Raw genomic sequence first — 21160 nt, forward strand, 5'->3', positions numbered from 1 at the left:
TTTTCTATCATTGAGCATTCTCAAGTCTCCCTTCAAGGCTAGGTGTTGCATTCAAGTCAAGGATTCAACCAGGAGATCCCTTTCAACATTCAATTTCATACAAGAAAATCTACCTACATTCTATCTACAACCTCCCTTGAGGTGACTTTCATTTCAGTCTTTCATTTACATTTACTTGCAAGTACTTTCTTTCATCATTTGGTTAATTCCAAAACTGGGGTTTGACCTGAAAGCAAACCCCCCAATCCCAACCCCTTTTCCTCTCTTTTCTGTGTGTAAGTTGCAGGTGTGCATCTATGTTTGCAGATTCGGACTCCATTTGCAGAGGCAGAAAAACCCTTTTCGTTTCGTGGATTTTTCGAAGGACCATGGACACTTTCAGCATAGTCCTAACAACTTTTCCTCATTCGCAGGGCAACTTCGTCTTGACATATTATAGCCAGATCCAGGTGCACAACTTCATCTTGCGCTTCTATCTCGAGTTATAATCAATTCTTTGCTACTTTTACACTTAGTTCTACAACACATAATTCAAACATCTTCCATTCTAAAAGAGGGGTTAGCTTATCATTTTTATCCCATTATCAATTCATTTAGTATTCAATCTCTACCCTAAGAGATTGGATCTAGTGAATTCCCCCCTCTTTTAAATGTAACGTGAATAAGGTGTTTGAAGGGAAATCCACAATGAAACTTTCATCTCTCCTCGGAGGGAAGAAAAGCTTTCCTCTTGATCGCTCCATCATTCACCCTTTTTCACCATTACAGTACTAAGAGGCAATTCTCACAGCAACATTATCATAGATCACGAAAGTCAAGAAGAGCAATGGAAGTAACACTGATGCATGCTTGAAATGCATTATTGCTTTTTTTCATTTGATTCATTGCATTGCATTTAGATATTTCTCTAATTATTTTGTGACTTAGAGCAATTGTGTGTTTCCTAAGGTTTTTAGTTACCCATTGATGTTCACATTGATTCCCATTTATGATAAAAGCATTTACTCATTATAACAATTAATAAAATCTTAAACTATTATTAAAAAATAATAATTTATTAATTATTAATAAAGGTAATTTTTGAAAGAGTATATTAGCTAATTTTTTTAATATGTTATCATCCATTCTAAGTTCTCAAACATATTGTCGCAAAAGGAGTATTAAAAAGAATTTAAAAATTTGTACGAGAAAATTAAAGTTTATGAAAGTGTGGTGAAACATATACTTAGATTTAATCTATCATTGACGAATTATTGAAATGTTTTTAATAGTAAAATTTGTATTTATATAATTTTTTCTTAGCAATAATTTCACATAAATTGATTACTTTACAAATTCATATTTAATTTATCTTCATTTTATTTAACATTTAAACTTTAAATTAATATTTATATTATAATGATTATAAAACTTAAATATCAATGGCTTTTATAGTATAAACAATTCCAAAATCCATTACTAGGATGGGATGCTAATAACTTCTTTAATTTCTTAGCCATATAGATTTATGCAATTTACAAAGTGAGGCCTATACAAAAACAAAATCTCAAAAAAGAGGACATGCCGAAATTGGAGACAAAAAGAGCAACCTTTGAGTTCAAATTTTAAAAAAAAAATCTCATGAACAATTGATTCCAAGGCAATCTATTCAATAGATCATACCAAAAATGACCTTAAGAAAAAAAGTCTTTTAATTTTCCTATATACAAAAAAAAATCTCAAAATTGCCTTGTGATGAAACATGGTCATCTATTCTAAGAACTTTTCATGGGCAACCCACAAGTTCTATACCATACGAATTGGGAATTAGATTTTCACCATCTGCATTAACTTTGTGCATTAAATCCATTCAAAAATGCAAGAAAATTTGGTTTTTAAGTTGTAAGAACATTAGTTCATTTAATATCAAAACTTTGAAATGTTAAAATCAAGCCCCTTGAAAATAAAATCATGTTGTGGTAAAATCTGAGCGAACTGCTATTTGCACTTTTGTTTCATTGTCCACAAAAGGGGATAAATAATAGAATTTTTCACTTTTGTCGATGCATACATGTGTAGATTTATATAAATACATCTCTATATATAATCTATTTAATGTATATATGCATTTGTGTTTATAGACATAAATATATATACAAATGAATATGCGTTCATATGAACATGTATGTACATGTATTTGCACATTTTCATACATTAAAAAAAGTGCTCATGTACATGTACACATACATTTTGTATATGTATGCATATATAGATTCTTGGGTATACATATATGCTTGTATGTGTTATATGTTGGTATATATGTTCATACATATGTTCATGTTCATTGATGTATATATTAATGTGTATGTAATATATACATACATCTATATATTGATACATGAACAATATCATGTGTGTATAAATTATTTATTTTAATTAAGCACATAAAAAAATTGAAAAATCTTTAAAATGAATCGTCAATTGCAATTACACAAGCATACTGAACTGTATAAATCTCAGAATCTTGAAGAACATTGTGTCTTTCCCCTATACAATTTTCCAAAAAAAAAGCTTCATATAGTCAATTGCAAGTACACAAGCATACTGAACTGTATAAATCTCAGAATCTTGAAGAACATTGTGTCTTCCCCTATACAATTTTCAAAAAAAAAGCTTCAGTTTACTTTCAAGTAAGAAACCGAGCATCACTATCTCATTTGACTGACATTTACAATTCAGATTACAAGATTCGATTGGATTGCAAACTATATTGCATTATATTCACTCCTATATGCATGCCGAAATTTCTGTGTTTATTCACTTCACAAATCAAATTACTCCAGCTCTGAAATGTAATTACTCAAGTCCGTAAGTTACAAATTTCAATTTTCTAATTTGCAGTGTGCAATGGAACGTAGTCAAGAACGTAGGTTGGTAAATATTGCAAAGTTCCATTGTATTGGTTATAGTTTTCATTGGTCCAGTATGGTTGCGAGCGCTGTCTACGTTCCGACGATTTGGAATAAGCAAATGATGGTAACTGAAAGCGATTGAGTAAGGTCAAATAAACATCACATCCAGGCCGACCTTCATATCCATTGCTGAGATATACCCTGAACCCTTCCTCCAAAGCAGCCATATCCACACAAAGATTTTTCGTGAATATCAAACCCCAGAAAAAATAACAGTGAGGCTCCCTCCCATTCTCATCAAAATATGGAGCTGGACTTGGATCACAATATGCTGGCAGCTTTTCAAACTGCATGCCAACAGGCACAAATTATGTCTGTTTTGCGAAGACTGGTATTCTTAAAATCAACAAGACATGATGCAAAAAATTAAAAAGGTAAAGAATACAATGTACCTTCAAGAGAAGATGGCGGAAGCGCGATTCAGCCCAGCCCCTCCAATTTCGCAAGTCATCCACATCTGAAGCTGTTAGATATATTTGAACAAAATACTCATAGCTCGAGAGGAAAGGAAACGGTTCAAAAAGACCCTCCCACTCGGCACTATTTGGTAAAGATCCCCAATTTCTCTCAATGCTCTGCAGAAGAATTAGAAAAAATTACACGCGCATACATACATATAATGAAAAGCTCTTTTTATATTATCGGCAAGCAAACTAATAGGAAAAGGCCCACCCTGATTATCTCCCGACCACGCAAAAATTCTGACACGAGCTTGGAAAATGTGCTTCTTGTAACATTGTAACTGCAGCAGGTATAAGGGTGCACTGGTATGATAATTGGCATTTGATGATATCGATCACTATCTGATTGTTCGCGTTGGACATCAACCAATGTCACTGGATTTGGCCATGGCCAACATGCATACAACTCAAAAAACCTGGACACCAACATACTGACAGAGGCATATCGGAACATCTGGCAAACACGTGCAACTAGAACAGCATAGTGTACTCCTCCAAGAAACCCAAAAGTCTAAAAACAATTACAAAATACAATTAATAAATGAGAACTGGCTTTGAAGATCTTTATGGATTATTTTCATCAGAATAGCTGAGTTGTATCTTACATGTGAATATACTCCTCTCCTCTTAGCCCAGAACTTGATACATCGCAGGGTTGAACGGAAGGTCTGCAAATCCGATGATATACGTTGTCACATAGCTGTAAATGCATAACCACCCTAGAGAGGAAGATATAGAACAGACTCAAACTTTTATACTGCTGAACAATATATAGCTACTCGAAACATGCATACTGTGCTATGATTATTGATACTTTTTTGAAACAACCAATATGCTGCCAATAAGAGAGAAATATAGCTATTACTTCTTCATTTGAATGTGGCAAATATATTGTTAAAATGGACACTCCACATTTATTGAGGACATTTTAGTAGCAGAAGCAATTCTGATACACTTTTTTTAAGGCATGTCCAATTAGAGAAGAAAGCGAATTTTTTAGGAGCTTGTCAGAAGAAATTTTTTTAATTCTTCAGCCACATAAGAGGAGAGTGGTAGCTAAATACGCAAGCATACTGATCTGCAATCAATTAACCATTATATCAACCAGGGCCACTTCCATTGTGGCATCATCCTCATTGGCATAAGGATCATGGTAGATTGGACTATGTTTGTTGCTACAGACCAAGCCTTGAACCAGTGTTGGATTAATTTTTTGGATGTAGATATGAGAATTTTTTAATCATAAAAACAAAAATAAAACACTCTTTTTTACGTGAGAGACTTTTAGAAAAAGAAATCTGAGTTTTTTTAGAAGCATGTAAGAGTAGTTTTTTTTTTCATCACAGAAGAGGTGAGAGGAGACTAAGCAAGCAAACATACTCATTTACTACCAATCAACCATCACACCCATTGCAACAATGATGATGGAACCAATGTGGAATTAATATATCCAACTTGAGGGTATAGATATTTTATAAGCTTGAAGAAAGTGGAGAAAATATAATTCAGTCACAAAAAAGATGGGGGAGGCCAAGCAAGCAAACATACCCATCCACATTTTCACATTTTTTTATTTTTTTTTTTGGCAAAAGGCCTAAGCCTATAATATATTAAAGATAATAAAGTAGAAACATTACAATGTGTATAATATAAAATGGAAGGGAAAGATGACACCCTCGACAAAAGATCCAAGCTTTGAATCAATGCCAAATTATTTTTTTGGACTATAGATATAGACTTTCTTAGAAGCAAGTTGCAAGACATTTTTTTTAAAGGCATATCCAATTTGAGGGTCCCTTTGAGTTACCAACACATATATTATACCATTGGCTCTTGTCGGCTTTACTTGCATATTTGAATGTGCCTTCTAAACATAGCTTGTATCTATATTTAGTTAGGGCCCTCATGGGTCATCACTCCCATACATACTCTTTTAATGGTGTACACTGTATATGCCTCGCACCATATCAAGGGACCTTCAATATGTACTTTCATTTTTCATGTTCTATATTAAGTGAAACCAATATGTCTCTTCGTATAATTATGAAGTCCGTTTTATTTGAATATGGATTTATGTCACTACTCTCATATGGCATCAGATGACATGTCTCTTTCCACTTACGGTTGGCTCCCAGCGCAATTCATATATAAGGGTGTATTAAGTTATTAACACCACCCAAAAATATATTAATTAATAAAATATCTAATATATATTAAACAATAAAATAATAAATATAAAATAATTAGTAAAATAAAATAAATAAAACAAATTCAAATTCTCAGTTTTGGAGCCCAACTTAGGGCCTAGGATTCCATTCTACGGTCAGCTATTAAACCTATCCAAGGCCCCATTTAAAGATATTTTCGAAAATTGATTTTGTTTGGCTCTTGTAAGATAGCTTTGGTGCCTGGGCTAGATTTAATAGCCTTATCCACAGCCTACAGCACAGACTTTGCAACCCTGCTGCCACATCACGCATTCACAAAATCAAGGCATCTCTTTTCGAAACACCTTTTAACACAGCTGGAGATTGCGATTGTAATCTAGTATATGAAGACAGATCCAAGCACCTGTTCAGGTCAGATCTATATTAATAACCAGGTCGTAGGAGTTCTACTCTTTTTAGAAACAGTTCGCTGCTGAAAATGGGGGTTTCAGGTCTTATGGGTGTATTGATTGAAAGGAGAATTAGTTTTGCAAGAGATAAATGTCCAATGTAATCAGTCCTCCTATTACAGGAGACTAGTAAGACTTATTTCAAACTCTGTATATATGTTTATCAGAAATTAAATCAGTTTTTTTTTGTATTGGGCTCTGCCACTCGCAGTTTGAATTATCTGTGAAATTTCTAAGCAGCCTACAGTGTTTTAGTGTTGGAGATTTTGCTTGATATGCAAGGGTTTATTTGAATCTGTGGTCTGAAATTGATTAAGTTAGATTGTAAAACCCTAAGGATCTTACATCAGAGCTTATGATCTAAAACATGCCTAGTTTTTGGTCCTTTGCTACTGCAAAAGAGTGATGATATCTTATTGTATATTAACAAATTCAAACATTAACAAAACCAAGTAAAACTCACATAAGAACAGGGTGTCAAGGGAATGAAGGCAACAATGAGAAGAGTTTTTCAAGATTATCTCTAAAGGTGCACATATTCGCGCCCAATTTGAACAGTTTGCTTCTGGATCATGCAGCTTCATAAATATTATTGGACCTGAAAATCTAGAAATAGAGAAGTTGTAACTCATTGCCATAACAACACTAAAATGAGTTGCTGGTTCTTCAACTACACATCGGAACTAGAAAATGGGTAGCTTCATTAACTCAATGTACAATAGACTGGATTCAAGGTATGCATTATCTTAGTATCTATTGTGAGTTTTATTTTAAAATATATACAGTCGATGACTTCCATGTAACTTTAGAGGTTTTAACAAATAGGTCTATGTAAAATTGTGAATACTAAGGCAATGTGGTACTTTTGTGATTTCTAAAATTTGGAACGTTCGCAATTCAAAAACCTATAAAAACAACTATACATGTCAATATCATTGTGGCCTGGATGCATTATCTTAGTATCTATTGTGAGTTTTGTTTTAAAATATATACAGTCGATGAGTTCCATGTAACTTTAGAGGTTTTAACAAATAGGTCTATGTAAAATTGTGAATACTAAGGCAATGTGGTACTTTTGTGATTTCTAAAATTTGGACCGTTCGCTATTCAAGAACCTATAAAAACAACTATACATGTCAATATCATTGTGGCCTAGCCTCAAAGGAAATCCTGAACCTCACATTCTTTATGCATGTATGAATATACACAAAGGGGTAACTGTAAGACCAATTTATAGCCTTTATTTGAGAAAATATACATGTATATAACTATATTTAGAAAACACTAAACATATTCTTATTTTCATTGGTTCATAGTACCTCACAAATCCCTAGCTATATCGAGGATGAAACAATTATGCAATATGCTCAGAGATTGATCTAATACAGAAGCTGCAGCAGAAATTGCTTCTGCCAAGGATTCACATCACTGATTTCAATTGTGGGTACTTTTGACAAACTTCTCTATATCTCAGAAAAATTTTAAATTTGCAAGCTTACCAAGGATAGTAATTGAAAAATGTTTGTTAGCATCCTTCCTAGGCAATATAAAGATACTAGTCATTTGATGGGCCATTATGCGACTCGATGATTTTATTAAATGTTGTTTGCTTGTGTGTGTGCATGTACATGAATGTGTGTTCCTTTTGCAATAAGTCACCATAGATCTCCTTGTTGGCCTGGCAAGCTCATATGAGGTAACACGATGACATTATTCCCAAATATTCACTGTGTCAACTTGGCAAACACAAGAATGCTTAGAGGATCAAGAGCTGTTCATAAACCATGCTTCATGTCCAAATCAATCTAATGGGGTGTATTGGTTTGTTAACTAAGTTGGATTTGATTTGGACTTGATGTTGGTCCACTTAGAATACGAGCTAGTCGGGTGGATTGGTTTGTTAACTAAGTTGCATTTGATTAATCCAAACCAAATATATGCCTTATGTGGCAGTGTCTGTGTTACTCTGTAGACTTGAAGATGAAGGTCATGATAATGAGAGCGCTTTATTGCAAAAATGATCATCTACAGCATTATGTATCTCTTCCTGTGCTCTGACTGAAATACTTACAACAATTGAAGATCTTTCCCAATGCTCTCCACTATGTTCAACATTATCAAGTTTACCCATACAGGCTGGCTGTACCCCAATCTATCATGGGAGACTGTTTGAGCCATGCAATACTGTTTAATCATCCCAATAATTATTCTGGATCCCCTTTAATAAATAACTTTATGAGATATTTACTTATAAAATGAACTAATTGTGTTATGAGCTCCACAAAACTAGTGGTTTAGACTTTGATCCACTGATGATAGCATAGGAAGGCTTCACTTTCACTATCTATTATCATGTCTCCACAGCCTGCAGAAACTACGCTGTTTTTAAAAGCTTAATCAAAGCTTCACATATAGTACCCTTGTGGGATAGGATGCACTTGGACTTTGATCCAGTGCAATTTATATTGGAATAGAAAGTTCCACTCACAGGCAATTTGGCATCCAGTATGTTAGTAAGTCCAAAATACCTTGCGTATTGGTCTCGTGAAAAAGATCTGTGCTTTTTGATTAACCTTTGGTCTGTCAAATGATTTGAACCAACGGCTGTGGTATTGTTCAAAACTCAATTGCAATTTTTTTGGTAACAGGTGTCATACCATCACCATAGATTAATCTAACAATATACAATTCAGCAAATAATCCATTCCATTTTATACTCTTCTAGGGTACAAAGTCAAGTGATGATTTTCTGGATCAATGTGAGAAGTGGGAGATTGATGGCCAAACTTCTCATCCATTCGTTGCTGCATATATTAGTCTAACATAAATGAAACCATCCCTCAAGCAATCAGGACATATAGCAGGGCCTACCTAGCATGTCTTTTGTATATTGTAGACTATGAGGAATTTTCCACAAAGCAGCCACAGTGTAATGTCCCAAATGTCTTTTGTATATTGTAGACTATGAGGAATTTTCCACAAAGCAGCCACAGTGTAATGTCCCCTTTTGGGGATATACGTGATTTTGCCGAAAACAACAAATTCCCACAATACAATTTATATACAAATAGTATTCTAGCACATAATTTGCAATTCAAATTTGAGAAATTTGTAATCAATTAATATCAAGGATTTATGATCACATATACAAATAATTCCTATTGAAAACATAGTATCCTAAATGCATTGAATCCAATTCTTAGCATATTTCCAACTGCCAGCCATATAGAGGAATTTAATGAGAAGGCCCGGAAGGATACCCGGAGACTGTTCCTCACAACTAAGCCCAAGAGTGCGGAACAACCAAGCAAGTTAATTCGACCTCTTGGCCCACAAGCTCACCAGCTTGGGGTGGGCTACTTATTTGAAGGAAACTGGTACTGCTGCACCTCCCTACCCTATTTCACATTGATTCCAAACATGATTGCTGGTAGAAATTAAGTAGTCAATTACGTATCTTATATTTCTTGATGGATTTGCAATCAGTAACTTCAAACAAACTTATTTAATGATTCTTGAGAAACTTGCTAGAATTATACATGTATATGTATATTGATGGTTCTTCAGACTTTCCCAATTAAATGGACAATCCTCTTGACTGAAACTTTATCAATGATCTGAAGTACTGATCTGTTCTTATTCTCATTCCCTGTCTTGCATATTAATTTCTTATTTCCTTTATACCTTCATATCTTATTGGGGAGACAGATCTTCTTTGTAAGAAGCTGTTCATTTAGAGGATCATGTCTCCTGATTGATGCCTTATTATTCAAGTCAGATCTGTTTTTTCTGATTATAGATCAAATGCCTATTTCCATTCCTTACCTCCTCTTTCAAATGATGCTCCCTTCCCTTTATACCCATTATGGTGGAAAGGGACATACCTTTGTGTCATGAAAAGAGACACCAGTTTTCATTGAAATGATACACCTGTTTTGCAATTGCTGTCCTTTCACTTTACAACTGCTGCCTTTTAATGATCGCAGCTATTAAAGAAAGATAAAAGATATTTAATATTAATCAAGGGAAATAGCCGACCAGCAATGACTAATATTCCTTTCTTTAGGCACTGCTAGTGACATGTTTTAATATTCATATTCTTAGGGCCGGCCCCTCTTGGGATTGCCACCTTGTAAATATTTTATTTTTAAACCAGTCGGCCCTTTTGGAATTCGCTGCTTAGGAATTATTTAATATTTATCCTAGCCGGCCTCCTATGTTATTATATCCTCAGTTTGATATTTGCGATCTGATTTAGGGGCATGACACAAGAAAGCCCAGATTTTATGCTGACAGTTACTGCCAAATGTTTTGGCAATCGTAAAGGCTTTGGATGAACATGTATTGAACTTTGACAACAATGTTGGATCTATCAGCAGTTTATGGCACGCTATAGCAGCCACTAGGCTTCACATTTGTGCAACAACTCTATCTGCACACTTCATCATCCACTGCCCACATACTTCATCAACCACTTTGTCAGCCACTGCCCACACACTTTGTTAGCGACTGACAACACACTTCATTAGCCACTCTGCCTGCACACCTCAACAGCCATTGCCTGCATCTTTCAATAGCAAAGGAATTGGACAGCTGGTGATAAATAAAGCTTGTTAACATGTATCCAGCAAGACAGCTAGCAACATCTTAGCTGAGTTGGCACAATATATTAAGTCATCTTTTAAGCTAATTGGATTTTCTATCCTTGAAAAGAATATCTTGTATCGCTAAACAGCCTAAACTTTTTCCCTAAGTTTAAGGGATCGATAAAACTCTTTTATGCTATTATTGTATGGGGTTTTCATTATAAATACAGCTAAATAGCCATGTAAAACATATAAAATGATAATAATATAATTGTCCATGGTGGTCTCTAAGAAGTATTTCTTGTTTCTGTTCATTGATGCTACGCAAGAGGCGGTTTTGTTGGAGAGAGCCAATTCAATGGCTGAGCCAGTCCTTGGATTCCTCTTAGTTTTTTAAATATTTATTCATATCATTCAATGTGGTTTACTTATGATTTGGAATAGACTGTTCAAATACTTAAGTGGCTGAGTTTGTTTGACTGCTAAGTTGTTTAGAAAAAAAGAACATTCTTCCTTTGTTGATTATTCCCACATGCTTTAGTTATAAGCATTCTTCTATCCTTGCACCTTATTTCATTAAAGAACTGCATTTTCATCTAGGCTTCTAAACTGAATACATATTGCTCCCAGCATAGAATTATCATGACACTGACATCAATTTACATCCCCAAGGTTCAACATTGTGTTAAGAAGCGTTTAGTCTTTAAGTTTTGAAATTTTCATTCAAATTGCATTTTGATTAGTTAAATCAGAGGTGTAGGGAGACACATCTCTGACCCCTTCGAACGCATATCAGGGACTTGGATGTGTTTATAGTACCAGAAATGCATATGGAGATGTCCCTACCTGCAGAAGACATCCCACCAACATTTCCCTAATTTTTCGTCAAAAAAAAAAAAAATCTAAAGAAATATAGGTTTTCTTTTTTTGAAAAGAAAACAGAATCAAAAAAACTGGACAACATTGCACAAGGTTGTTTTGCAAGGTTTTGAGAAGATATAATGTGGCATGAGGTCATTTTGTAGAGTTCTGGGCACATGTTATGTAGCGTGAGGTCATTTTGCAAAGATATCAATTAGTAGACACGATTCTTTCCGAAATTGTTGTTAATTCAAATAAATAGTAACTACACAGAAATCAGTTATGTATTGCAAACAAATTGTAGTAGTTACAACAATACAAACTATTTCCAAACAAATCATCATTTCCATTCATTGTCATTGCTAGAAATTAAAAGCCTAAGCAATTTGCAAATAAAATTTCGAAGTTTCAATGTTCCTCGTCAGGTCAATTTTGGCATGTCATTCCATCTTACCATGTCCTAATGTCTTCCATCTTACTAGTCTTAATGATTTCCATCTTCTCATCTTTACTCCTTTGGTAGTTAAACTTTAAATTATAATAAAACCTGAATCTGTAAAATATTGTTCAATGTCCAATATATTTTAAATTTAGAATTTTTGAATTTTTGATTGAATTGGTTGTTTTTTATATTTAAATTAATAATTGTATTCGTTTTCCATTTAGAATGTCAGGTGGAAAAAACAAGGCTTGTACTGATTGTGAATGTATTGCAATCTTGTTCCAAGGCCAAAGGGTACGTGTGGAACAGCTAGCATCACATGTAAAATTTATTTAATGTCATGGCAAGGTACTTACACGAGGGTGAAGGCTCATTTCCTTCACATACCTGGAAAACGTGTTGGTCCTTGTCAAAATGAGATGAACGATATAATGTTGTTAAGGATCAAGAAAGGGCTGACGGGAAAGTGTCTAATTTGAGCTCTCATGCTTCAATAACAAGGGCATTGTTGAAACTCAAAATCAAAATAGAGAGTCATGAGGTGGATGTATCTTCTAGAGAAGTTCATGTGAGAACAAAAGATGTAGCAATAGAATATTCTCGCAAAAGATCACACAATGGCAGTTCAAACCCCATTGGAAGATTATTTGAGGTGCAAGGTTGAGAAGCGATTGATGCAGTGATTGCACACTTCTTTTATGCAAATGAATTACCGTTTAATGTTGCTCGCTCACCTTTCTATGGAGAGATGGTCCGAGCTACCAATAATGGACCAACTGGGCATAAACCACCTGGGTATGGCAAGCTTCACACTACTCTAATTGATAAAAAAAAAGTTTGATTAGAGCAACAAACTGCACCGATGAAAAGAGTGTGGTCTGCAGTATTGTAATGGATGAGTGGATAGATGCTAGAAATCACCCACTACTTTATATCATGGTAACATGCAACAAAGGGCCTTATTTTTTGAAGGCAATAGATTGTTTAGGTAAAGGAAAAAATGCAAAGGTCCTTCATAAACAGCTGTGACAACATTGAGGAGATGGGGACATCACATGCAGTCCAAGTTGTTAGAAATGTTGCCCCTGCTTGTAAGGCAGCAGACATGTTGGTCTAAAAAAAGTACAGGCATATATTATGGACACCATGTGTGTGCATTTGTTGAATAATGCACTCAAAGATATTGGCAAGTTCAAGTGGATTTCAAATCCCATTGAAAATGGCAGAAAAATACAGATGTTCATACATAACAATCACCACGCACAAGCCATTTATCGAAATTTGCAAAGGTGGAACTTCTCAAACCTGCTAGTACACGTTTTGTGTCTTATCTTATTCTTCTTGAGTGTCTCTGTTAAGTCACAGGAGCTTTGTGTTCAGTAGTAGTTAGTGATGCATGGACCGCTTGGAGATAATCTACATCAAATACTTCAGTTGGGGTGAGAGCTATGGTCCTTGATGGCCATTTTTGGGTTGATGTTAAATTTGTTGTGCACTTTATTAAGCCTATATGTGAGGTGATCAAAATTGCTAATTCAGACAAGCCATGTTTGAGAGATTTGTGAAGAAATAGATTCCATGTGTGAAAGAGCTTAAAAAAATAGCAGATGCAAGAGATCTTTCTCTATATCGTTCGATAGAAGAAAAGATACATGGAAGATGGAACAAACTTAACACACATTAAATCCTAAAAGGTGTGATATATGCGTGACCAATAAGAGGGCTCCATATGAAGATAGAGAGGTAATGAAAGGGTTTAAGGAATTTATGTTGTTTTTATGCAAGTGAACTTAACACACTAGGACTCTGTGAAACATTTAATAAAATCATCATAAAGTAAAACAATGCAATCTAGTCTTTCATTACAAATAACAATTCGGAAGTTGATCTGTCGCTTGTCCTCAGACACTATTAAGCTATGCTTATATAGTCAGGCATAATATTTCCACAGTCCATGCAATTGAAATCATGAATGCTTCCGGATGCAATTGTCTTGGTGTTTTACATTAGCATTGAAATTGATAGCCACAAAAAAAACACATGTTTATCTGAGTTTGTAGGAAGAGGGGATGTGTTTCCCCAACAGTTAAAGAAATTCTGAATTTTGGGAAAAACAAAGGTAAAGCTTGATGATGGTGAATTCTCTTTATTATAATGCAAGAAAATTATTTTGAAAAAAACATAACTAAATAATTTATGTCTTAAATATTGCATAACTAAATTGTTACACAGCATTAAACATTCTGAAAAAATGAAATTCAAATAGCATTAACAGATTCAACATTCAGCACTGACCATTATAAACTGAACTCAAAATTTATGTAAGCATAGAAATACAAGTAGGAAATTATCAGTCACATGAATATTTGATTGTTTGAAATTTTGAATGTTAACAATGATTATGATGTGTCTTCCCCTTTTGCTTTTCAAATTTTACAATTATGTTACTTTTACTGCCTTTTTAACAATTAATGTCTTAGGGATATTTCCAGCAGATTGTTAGCACCCTTCAATGTCTTGCAATTTAAGGACATGCTCATGTACCCCAACTAAAACAAGAAATATCCTTGGGATGCTGTTGTGACGTTTTCACACATCGCCCCATTGCAAATGGGGACCCATTTTTTTTATTTTTTTTTTTGCTTTTTAGGGTTTGTCTTTTTAGGTCTTTTAGGGTTTTGTTAGTTAGCCTTTGAATTTTGAGTGCTGTCGGAGAGATCAATAGGGTAGCAAGTCCGGCTTGAGTGAGGTCCTGATCCTGAAATTTGGCTAAGTCTGGAATGTCCTGATCCTGAAATTTGACTAAGTCTGGAAACTGAAAAACCTCAAAAAACTAGATTTTGCAATATAACTCCTGGAGGTCTGAAACCACTCTCAAACATCCTGAAAGTATATATGGAATATAAAAATTATCCTGATAGAGAGTTCGAAAAGCCAAATTTCGCTCCTGTCCTTCACTGAGGATCCAGAGCGAATTTCGCTCCTGTCCCTCTCAGGAGGACCAAGGCGAAGCGCTCCTGTCCCTCACCAAGGGACCAGAGCGAAAATGCTTAGTAGAGTCATTCCTGACCTTGTTTGGACGAATTGAGACATCAAAGGCATGGTGAAGGACGAAATGAGCATGATAGAGCACCCAGACTTGATCAAAAACAATGAAATGATGAAGTTTTTGCCTAGAAGGTCAAATTCGCTCCTGTCCCTCACTGAAGGACCAGAGCGATTTTCTTTATATGCACATTTTTAGACCTTTTTTGGACATTAACTTTTATTCATAGCATGAGGCAGGATGATATCTTCCCTAGCAAAGACATTTCATGGTGAAAAGTGAAGCATTTGGGCCTGGAGGACAAAAATCGCTCCTATCCCTCACTGAAGGACCGGAGCTTGAAATCCAAAATTTCCTTGTCCTTGAAAGATTTGAACGATTTTGCAAATTGAGAAGATCAAAGGAGATACATTTTATCAGTTGAATATAACTTGAAAGCGCAATCATGAGGAAAATTGACCCTAGAAGCAAAATCGCTCCTGTCCCTCAGCCAGGGACCAGGGCGAATTCAGTCTTAGCTCCCGTCCCTCTCCCAGGGACCAGAGCGAAATTCCTCATAGGGCATATTTTGGGCAAAGATCAAGTGGATTTTGAGCTTGAGGCAAACAAAGAAGGTGAAATGAACCCGTTGAAGACAAATTGAAGATTGCAAGATGCATAATGAGACCCATATTGGCCTAGGCGCTCCTGTCCCTCAGTCAGGGACCAGAGCGATGTTTGTCTTAGATGAATTTCTTGCCAAGTTTGAATGATTTCCAAGCCAAAGATGAATAAAATGGGGCACAACAAGACTATTGAAGATAATTTTTGAAGGTGGCAAAGTGTAGTTGAGCTTGAAAGTACAAATTCGCTCCTGTCCCTCAGTCAGGGACCAGGGCGATTCTCACAAGATCCTTCATTTTCCTTCAAATGCATGTTAATGCAAGGTCACACAAGATCGAGGACACCATTTGGAAGGCGATGATCAAAGAACAAAGGTTGAAAGATGGCGAATTTTGGCTAGAACTTCAGGATCGCTCCTGTCCCTCACCAAGGGACCAGGGCGATATTTGCCAAATCACTTGTTATCCTTCGAAGATCATGTCAAAACAAAGATGCGAAGGGTTTAAAACGCCGTTTGGAAAGCAATGAACGAGGAGTTAAAATCAAGAACGAAGAATTTCAAGCTAGAGCACTAAGATCGCCCCTGTCCCTCTCCAAGGGACTAGGGCGATAATCCTTCCAACGTCTAAATGCCTTGTAGAAGTCAAGAAAGACAAGCGTGGAATGAAGAAACAATGTTATTATTCGCCTTATGATGGAGATTGGAGATCGAAGATACGAGATCAAGGCTAAAACATCTAGTTCGCTCCTGTCCCTCTCCAAGGGACCAGGGCGATTTCACATCTAAAGGGCATTCATTTGCGAGGACAAGTTTGTCAAGTTCGAAATATCTAGCTAAAATGCCGATTCAAACGTAAGGATGAAGATGTTGAACGTCAAAAGTGCAAGGATCAAGACCAAGTTGATGGATCGCTCCTGTCCCTCAGTCAGGGACCAGGGCGATGAGGTTTGTACTTTTCCATTCTCCAATTTTGGCGCTCAAACAATTTTTTTTGAATTTATTTAAATGCCAAAAATCGATAACTTTGAAAATTCAATTAAATTGGCATTTAAAATTTGCGCAAAATTTTAATTAATTGATTATTTTTGCCTTGTAAAAAATCGAATTTATTAATAAAAAACGATGGCATTTAATAATTAATTATTAATCAATTAAAAAATTAAATGGAGCGCTTGGTTTATGAAGGTCGGCCCTTGTTATTTATTTTAAAATCGTTTTAATTGCTATATTTTGCAAAAGTCGGCCTAGAGGGATGAGTGGTATGAGCGCTTATAAAGGGAGGTGAAGATTTTTATTTTCACATTATCATTTTACCATCTTCATTCAAGTGCGAATTGTGTTTGAAGAGTGCGAATTTCATTTCAAGCAAGGGAAGGCGCGAAGTATTATCTAAGGAGGTGCGAACTTGAAATTTGAATTAAGGCGAACTTGCCAAAGACTACGTCAAAGACATCTCCAAAAGGTGGCGAAGTCGTTAGCTTGAGAGATCACGTTGAAGGCCATCTAATTTCAAATTTTGTCTAGGCGAATTCCTCTATTTTGCATTTTAGTGTTAGCTCTCTATTGAGGTATGGCGATATTGGTTTTATTGTTTTAAATTTTGTACATTGATCGTCATAGCTTAAATTTTGAAATTTTGAATTTTGATTTCCCCTAGCTCAATCGTTTTTTAGGAAATGATAACTCTAAGACTTATCATGATGTTTCCTAAAATTATTCTTTAATCTAGTTATTCATTGCAAAATCATGTTACTAATTTTGAAATGTTGTGTAGGCATCAAATGGAGATCTCATCAAGGAAAATCAAGCCGGATCAAGGACAGTCTTCGCCGGGACGATCAAGCCAGAACATGGGCGACCTCTTTCAATCCAGCGTTCCAAGGCGAGGTACATCATCATCCTGCACATCAAGGACACAAGGAGTTAGAACAAGGGCTCGTTGAAGAAGTAAATAGTTCCAGATGAATTAATTAAAGCAAGCTTCTCAACAACATCAAGTTGAATATCTACTAAGTTACAAGTGTCAGACGAGGTGGCATCCTAGTCATCACGTCTCCAATCAGTGAGGTACACTTCAGCATGTCCAGATTCAATGTACTTAACTCATGGAAGGTGGCACAAACTCCGATGTACCTACCCCGGCTATCCATTGGTCGATTTTTCTAGAGGGGACATGTGTCCAAGCAATACAATTTTATCATTGGTCAAACATTAAATGTTATGTAATGGTTGTAACAAACCCTAATTAGGGTTTTCATTGTAAAATCTTGGCCATTGATCTCGAATCGATCTAAGCCATCAAATTGTATTGTGGGCACTATATATAAGCCCTGACATTTCATTTTGTAAGGGGGAATGATAATTAGAGATAGTATAGAAATAGTTGAAAGCAGTTAGTAGATAGAGAGTAGTTAGAAATTGATAGAATAGCAATTAGAGTAGAATAGGAGGACAAGGCAAGAAATTGTTGCCATTGATTGTAAACAAACTCCATTTTCATTGAAGTAATGGTGAAATATGTCGTTTTCTTGCAATTTGCATGGTTTCTTGTTGAGTCTTCAATCCTAGATGGTAGATGATTAGATGAATGGAGGAAATGTGCTTGATTGATGGTGAAATTTGTATATCCATACTACTAGCAGTTTGTTGATTGCAGACTTGCCTTGCGTAGTCAACTGGATTTATTCAGCTTAAGCTCAATTTCAATTTGTCGCTTCTTCATTGTTATGCATCAACTTGATGGTGTCTATGCCTGCAGTGATGATTTGAACATCATAAAGCTTCCCTTAGAAGATCGCACTAGCCTTGTGGAGATGGTCCATTGATGTCAAAACAAGACCTAGTTAGAGTTTCATCAAAAAAATCAATCATTGTTCCTACATTCTTAGTATTAGGATTAGATACTCTCTTCGCCCTCATCCTTTTTTCCTTTTTTCAAATCTAAGCTAGTAAGAGTCTGTGTTCCAGCAAAGCAGATCGGAAGTTCAATCATCAAATGTAAGTCCCCTTGTGATTCCAGCAAATCACATCATACCACTGGAGCTTATCCACACGTAGAGACCCTACATACAGGAACCTTGAAGTCATCCCGATTGATCCTTTTTGCGACATCTTCAGCATTCGGAGACTTTATTCAAGAGAGGATAAGGTACCCTTGGGTATTTTATTCTATGTTAGGCAGTGTACAAAATACACGTCAACAGATGCCAAAACAAATCTGAAACAACTTGGGGCTTGAAAAAATAAAGCAAAATAAATTGAGTTGCAGGATATCAATCCTTCCAGAGCAGCCCTAAACAGCAGGGAACATGTCCCCAAGCTATTGAAGTTTATCTTTTCTTTTGTGTCAATCTAGCATATAGGAAATTGATAACACATACCGACCAATATTATCTTCTAACAAGATAGACATTTACTGCAATCCTCCTTGTCCTTTGTTACAGTACATATCTCCAAGTATCAACAATAATACAGGTCGTCAATATGATATAGTCTTTATATTTAAACAACTAAATGTTTTCAACTCATTTTCATGTAATATATTATATTACTAGAGACTAACAAAGTTATGGGCAATATGTTATATTCCTGGACACCAACAAACTTATGGAATATATGAAAAATGTTAGATAGAAACAAGAAGATTATGTTCATTACGTAAGTCTATTCTTGCGTTTCAAAGGTTCTATTATAAAATGATTCTCTGTAAACCAGTAACAGATTCACTTTTGAATAGCAAGTGCAGCACTTCTTGTCATATACTCTTTGACATTTGTAAGTCATTCAAATAAAGAAAAACCATAACAGTTACCTCAAGATTGGGTACAAGCTGTTGAATCCGTGCAGTACCTATGCGTCCTCTCAAACTCTTCATACTTGTGTCATCAAGATTCTCCATCAGCCTTTCATCCAAAATTTCTATATCCTGTACCATATCACATGATATTAGGTTCTTCCAGAAAAATAGAATGAGACTTCTGATGCATATTAAATATAATCTAATTGTTATAAAAATTGCAACCAAATATTGGTTTTAAAGAACTGATTCTAAATTTGCTTTGACAGCAAATAATTGAATGGTTGTACATTAGTACCTTCTAATAAAATTACCAAAAAATCAGAAACACTTCCATCCATAAAAAATGAGTAAAAAGAACTAAATCCCACTCATGCAAATGCTTTTCCATGCCATAGTACATCTACAGTCAAAAAATGAAATTTCAAAAACCAGGCCTGATAGAAGAGTTTGACAAATGGCTAACATCAGATAATACAAAAACAATTCCATAAACTTACAATCATAGTTCGCATACAAAGACTCCACAAACAAAAATTTCCCAACTCTACAAAACACAACTTAAAAAATACTTAAGTTTCTTAAAATAATTTTTTACGCAAAACATTATATCAAATGAGTCAGGTGTGGGTTTGGGGATAGCACCCCTAGCAGAGGTCTATGGGCAATGCCCCCAATGGAGTCAAATGGCAACACCTCTAACAATGCCCCCGATGGAATCAGGTGGCAACACCCCTTGCAGGGATCTAGGGCCAACACACCGGGTGGGGTCAAGGGGTGTCATGCCTAGAACATCACAACCCCACCACCAAGCCCAAATGAAGGATTTCAAGACCAGACAAACCTTCATAACACATGCCATTTTCATAATTTCTAAAAAGAGAAAAAATCATGTTTTTTGGGTATGAAAATCGAATTTCCACACTGTGCCAAGTTTCTGCGAATACTCACTGCCTTTTTTCCCTATGACTGACCAAAACTCATCCTCCAAGAGCTGCTAGTTAACTTCAAGAGTACCTGCCTACGGAAAAAATCCACGAGTACTCACTAAGTTTGTATACTATTCTTACAATGATAAAACTTGATGAGATTTAAATCATTATTATCGTTATTAATTTGTATTTACATCCATCTTAGTCCATAGATCAAACACTTGCTAGAAATGCACATAATTACCCATTTACTCATAGGTGAGTCTCAACAAGTAGCAAGCTCAAACTCACAATATACTCATGAACTGTAAACTAGGCGTAGCGACCCACCCATTTTCTCACAAGCACATCTAGATGAGTTGCATGCTTGAACTTGTGGCAAGTTTGAGTCTACAACCTGTCCCTACATTTGAAACGCGTTTTGCACACAATAACGTACTAAAAATGTGATTTTGTCTTTACAAGCCCTTGAAACCCTCACTTCCTTCTCATATAGAAACCCTTTGCCATTAAGCTCTACTCATGGTAATGTTAGGCAATTGTGGAATCGAAATATAGAAGATTTGAAGATCTTTTAGCTATGTTGTTGTTTTACATTTCTGAATTTTTCAAAGCATATAGATATATAATTTCACACATAAATTCATGTTTTACATGCATTTGAAATAATCTATGAAAGTTTGGGTTCTATTTTTCTGAACTTTGTGCCTTTTTTCAAATCCATATTCTACAACTTGCTAATTTTTCAATGCTAGGGTTTGCAGCAACTAAATTTGTTTTTTATTTTTCAATGCCAGGGTGTGTACTTTGCATCAAATGGTAACAGGAAGTTGAAATAGATGCAGAAGCATTGGAAGAAAGGAT

The 21160-nt window shown here is 35.4% G+C and overlaps 1 protein-coding gene across 2 annotated transcripts in view; it reads right to left on the reverse strand.

Annotated features, from left to right (window-relative positions):
- Nucleotides 1–2534: 2534 nt before the first annotated feature.
- Nucleotides 2535–21160, reverse strand: part of LOC131066856 (nuclear poly(A) polymerase 3) — a 60968-nt gene continuing 42342 nt past the window's right edge. Inside the window, exons 7-11 of one of the 2 annotated variants that reach the window (XM_058001729.2) lie at nt 19380–19493; nt 4018–4080; nt 3624–3923; nt 3344–3526; nt 2535–3238 (exon numbers count right to left, since the gene is read on the reverse strand). In XM_058001729.2, the coding sequence (XP_057857712.1) occupies nt 2870–3238; nt 3344–3526; nt 3624–3923; nt 4018–4080; nt 19380–19493 (1029 nt within the window). In that variant the 3' untranslated portion in view covers nt 2535–2869. The remainder of the gene's footprint in view (nt 3239–3343; nt 3527–3623; nt 3924–4017; nt 4081–19379; nt 19494–21160) is intronic. The other variant, XM_059209646.1, reaches the window with a different exon arrangement.

Source organism: Cryptomeria japonica, chromosome 8 (assembly GCF_030272615.1).
Source record: "Cryptomeria japonica chromosome 8, Sugi_1.0, whole genome shotgun sequence".
NCBI classification, from domain to species: domain Eukaryota; kingdom Viridiplantae; phylum Streptophyta; class Pinopsida; order Cupressales; family Cupressaceae; genus Cryptomeria; species Cryptomeria japonica.